At 25.9% G+C, this 3,731-nt stretch overlaps 1 protein-coding gene across 1 annotated transcript; it reads right to left on the bottom strand.

Annotated features, from left to right (window-relative positions):
• Nucleotides 1-208: 208 nt before the first annotated feature.
• Nucleotides 209-2,732, bottom strand: LOC111612423 (lysozyme 1-like). Its single transcript, XM_023353633.1, has 3 exons — nucleotides 2,586-2,732; nucleotides 2,406-2,494; nucleotides 209-295 (listed from the first exon to the last, which is right to left on the bottom strand). Exons 1-3 carry the CDS (start codon nucleotides 2,671-2,673, stop codon nucleotides 209-211), a joined length of 264 nt encoding a protein of 87 aa, XP_023209401.1. The 5' UTR covers nucleotides 2,674-2,732.
• Between the last annotated feature and the right edge of the window lie 999 nt (nucleotides 2,733-3,731).

Here is a 3,731-nt window from a genome sequence, read left to right on the forward strand (position 1 = left end):
ATTGGGCAAATCTTAATCAAATTTGGTATACGTAGTCCAGAGTATGCGCTTTAGATTATCGAGAAAAAATTTTTACTTCAAAATTTAGTCGCCAGGCGAAATTTGATGCTGTTATTTCTTAATGAGCACAATACATACGTTTTCTAACAAATTTCAGGTGNTTTAATATATAAATATATGATAATATAAAAATATACAGTAGATATTATTATTTCCATATACCATCACAAGTCATATTGCAGCCATTGGTACTATATCTTCCATTAGAAGGTTGACACCAATATTTATCAGAAACCTGAAAAATAATAGAAAAATGTTTTTATAAAAATAAACTTGTACAATGAAAACTTTTCTTATTAATCGAATATTCAACTTTAACACAAAAACTGTTCCATTGTGTGAAAATATTCATAATGTCTTTTCAGTGTTAAAAATGTTTTTGAGATTCTTAAGTAAGAAAATGTAAAAATTGTTCTGCTTTACTCAATATTTGACTTATAAAAATAATACAAAAGTAGGTTTTGAGGGGCAAGAACCTAAGAAAAATGGTAGGTGGATAATTCTATGAATTGGTGGTAACGAAAATTAGAACACCTCCAGAAATATTTCTTTATTCAGAATTAGTCTGCTTGAAATATAAAAGCTTGGATATTCCCCATGACAGTAAAAGAATCCTCGAAGGTTGTCGCTCCTGAGGAATTATTCAAAATCAGAGTTACAATTCTATTATCTTTAATCGAATCAAATTCCATATATTCTTTATGAAAATTCCTATAAATTTTTTAAGGACTTATTCTACATCCAATACCTATAAATGTTTTGTCAGAGAGTATAAAAAGCAGTATAAATCCTCAGCCAAATTCTTAAGAAAGGAATGTTTAACTATCTCGAACGGAAGAGGAAAATAATTCAGATGATTTAACGTTAAATTAATTTCATAATAACAGATGAGTTGAAAAATTTTCAAAAATTCCTTTTACATGTACGTAAATTAATGACGTCAAGGACATCATTGATTTACGTATTAAAACAAGTTTCAAAGATTTGAAGATTTTTTTTCCATTCGAATATAAACTTATTAACAGGTATTTTTATTGAATTACCTATTACTAATATAAATTGACATCAGGATGGGATAAAAAAAAAAGGATATCCAAGAGTTCAGTTCGTTACGCCATTGTCAATTATTCAAGCGTAAATTTTTCCATTTTTAGAATTTCCTTTATTCTACGACTTTTATATATTTAAATATATGTCTGTAATGTATGTTTTTCGTTTGTTTTTCTTAAATTATTTTTATAGATTTAACCGGAAGATACGGAACAAGAATTTTTTTAATGTTAAATCAATTTTCAATATTAGAATGTTATAGTTATTTCAAGCCTGTTTTTCGAAGATTTAAATAAAGAAGTTTATATCAAATTTGGATTTATTCTCTGTATATAAGCGTAATAATTAGTAGATTGTGTTAACAATACACAGAGTAGGCCATTATGTATTTCTGTGTTGATGAATTAAGTTTATAACGTGTTTTTCTTTCATAAAATTAATGGAATCGTGATATAAAAAAAACGATGAAAGTATCTGAATAAGACGGCAATTTAATCTTTACAATGGTTAACTGACTTTTAGGCCACCCATTATATACATAATAGTAAATAAGGATCATTTCAAAATTAGAAATTATTTTATTCTGTGAATTATACGAAATATTCGGTGTAATAAGATATATTAACGCATAAATTCTTTCGATATTTTAGAGTATGAAACGATTTATTTATTTTATTTTTTTAATATTAAAGATCCAGTTTGATTTTTTCTCTTAATTTGATTAAAATCATTTCCTTCTCGTTTCAAAAACTCAGTTTATTTTATCAAGTGTCCTCGATTTTTAGTACTTAAGTTCAGTAATTCTCCTTTCAGTCTTCTCGATTTGGTGATAAATTAGGTCGACACTGTTAATTTTATGAACTATTAAGATTTAACGATTCATATTATATTCTTTGGAAATAAAATTCAAGGTCATTTTTCGTATTATTTTAAAACGTACTTGGCATAGGCATATGTAGCCTTGACAGAGGCTACTTGTAACTTGAAAATAAATAGATTTCAATTAACAATTACTTAATGTACATTGGAATCAATAATTGTTTTTTTTTTTTTTGTACCTTCCTCGAGTCTAATAAACTATGATTAATTAGGAAGAATTTATTTAAATCATCGAAAGAATTCCCTAATACAAAACAATTAACCGGAAATGATAAAATGCCCTAATTTCATAAAACAGGAACATCAAACATTAAGAAAGCGACCCCCAACCTACTTCTAGATGACGAATACAGTTCAATGAATTATCCTCACCTAACCTATGTACAGGAAATATATTCGAATATATTCGGACTCACCTGAAATAGACCATGGCCTACGGCATTATCATAACTCTGATAGATAGCAGAAGTATCATAATTACTTTCCCAATAAGCGATACAGAGCCCTTGAAATAATCATTATAAATTTAATTTTCTCTACATTATTCAAATGAATGTATTTATATATTTTAAATATATATATATATATAATCTTACATCTAGAGAGATCTTGCTTTGGAAACTTAAATCTTTCGTATAATTCACGTCCTAACTCGCATCTTTCATAAACTCGACCCCATCCCATGCAAACAAAGAAAGATAATATCGTCAACTGTAATGCCAAGCCTTGAAATCTGAAAATAAACTTTACTTAATTAATCAGCTTAATTATCTTAAAATGTGCATGTGTTAATGAAAAGAGGAAAAATCTTTTAAGCTAGGTTCGTAGTTCTAGTTATTATAAAGTTATTGCTCTCAGTTATAAATATCATTTTAAGAAGTAGCAAGTCTAATTGTTTTTTTCTCTCTCTCTCTCGTGATTTTTCAAAAGAAGTTACTGTATACTTTTTATTTAATGTATTATCTTTGTGTATAAAGTATTCTTTTGACCCTGCAAGTGTATTCATCTTGACCTAGAGAATGAACATCTTTAATGTAGGACAATGATAAAATATTACTTTACAGTCCCAGATCCCTAAATTAAATATATTCGAAAAGGGTATAAATTTCCATTACAATTTAAAACTTATATTATCTGCAAAAATCGAAACTATTTGCATAATTTTGATTAAATTTTAATGAATCCGGTTAATCAACCTCTAAGTAAATATCTACTTAAACTCTAATCATTATGTAAAAGCTGGAATTTTGTTTTATCATCTTACATTCAGTATTTACCATGTTTTCATTATTGTATTTTAAGTAAAAGGAAAATAAAGTAAAATATATTCCCATATAAAAAGGAATTAATGGATTAAATAAAAATTTTTAAAGTAACTCGTTCAAGTTTTTAGAAATGGGTGTAATTTCCATATGTTATGCTCCATTTGCTAATGTGAATTTAACATAAACAGGAATTAATAGAAAGTTATCATTGCATGAACAATAACTTGATATTTAATAGGTGTAACCTGTCTTAAAAGCAATCCTAATCAAATTTTGTAACCAAAAGCATGTTATTTAGAACTTATAACAAAAATAATTGGTTAAAATTATCAATTTTAAAATATATAAATAATTATTTTAAATGAAAACAATATTATTATTCTCATTGAAAATAATATAATAAGATTATAGTTGAAAATATATTAAATTTATTGAAATTTTTTGAGAATACAAATTAGAATAGATATATAAATAAAA

This window comes from Centruroides sculpturatus, unplaced genomic scaffold, assembly GCF_000671375.1.
Source record: "Centruroides sculpturatus isolate CEXI.00-Female unplaced genomic scaffold, Cexi_2.0 scaffold1710, whole genome shotgun sequence".
In the NCBI taxonomy this organism is placed as follows: domain Eukaryota; kingdom Metazoa; phylum Arthropoda; class Arachnida; order Scorpiones; family Buthidae; genus Centruroides; species Centruroides sculpturatus.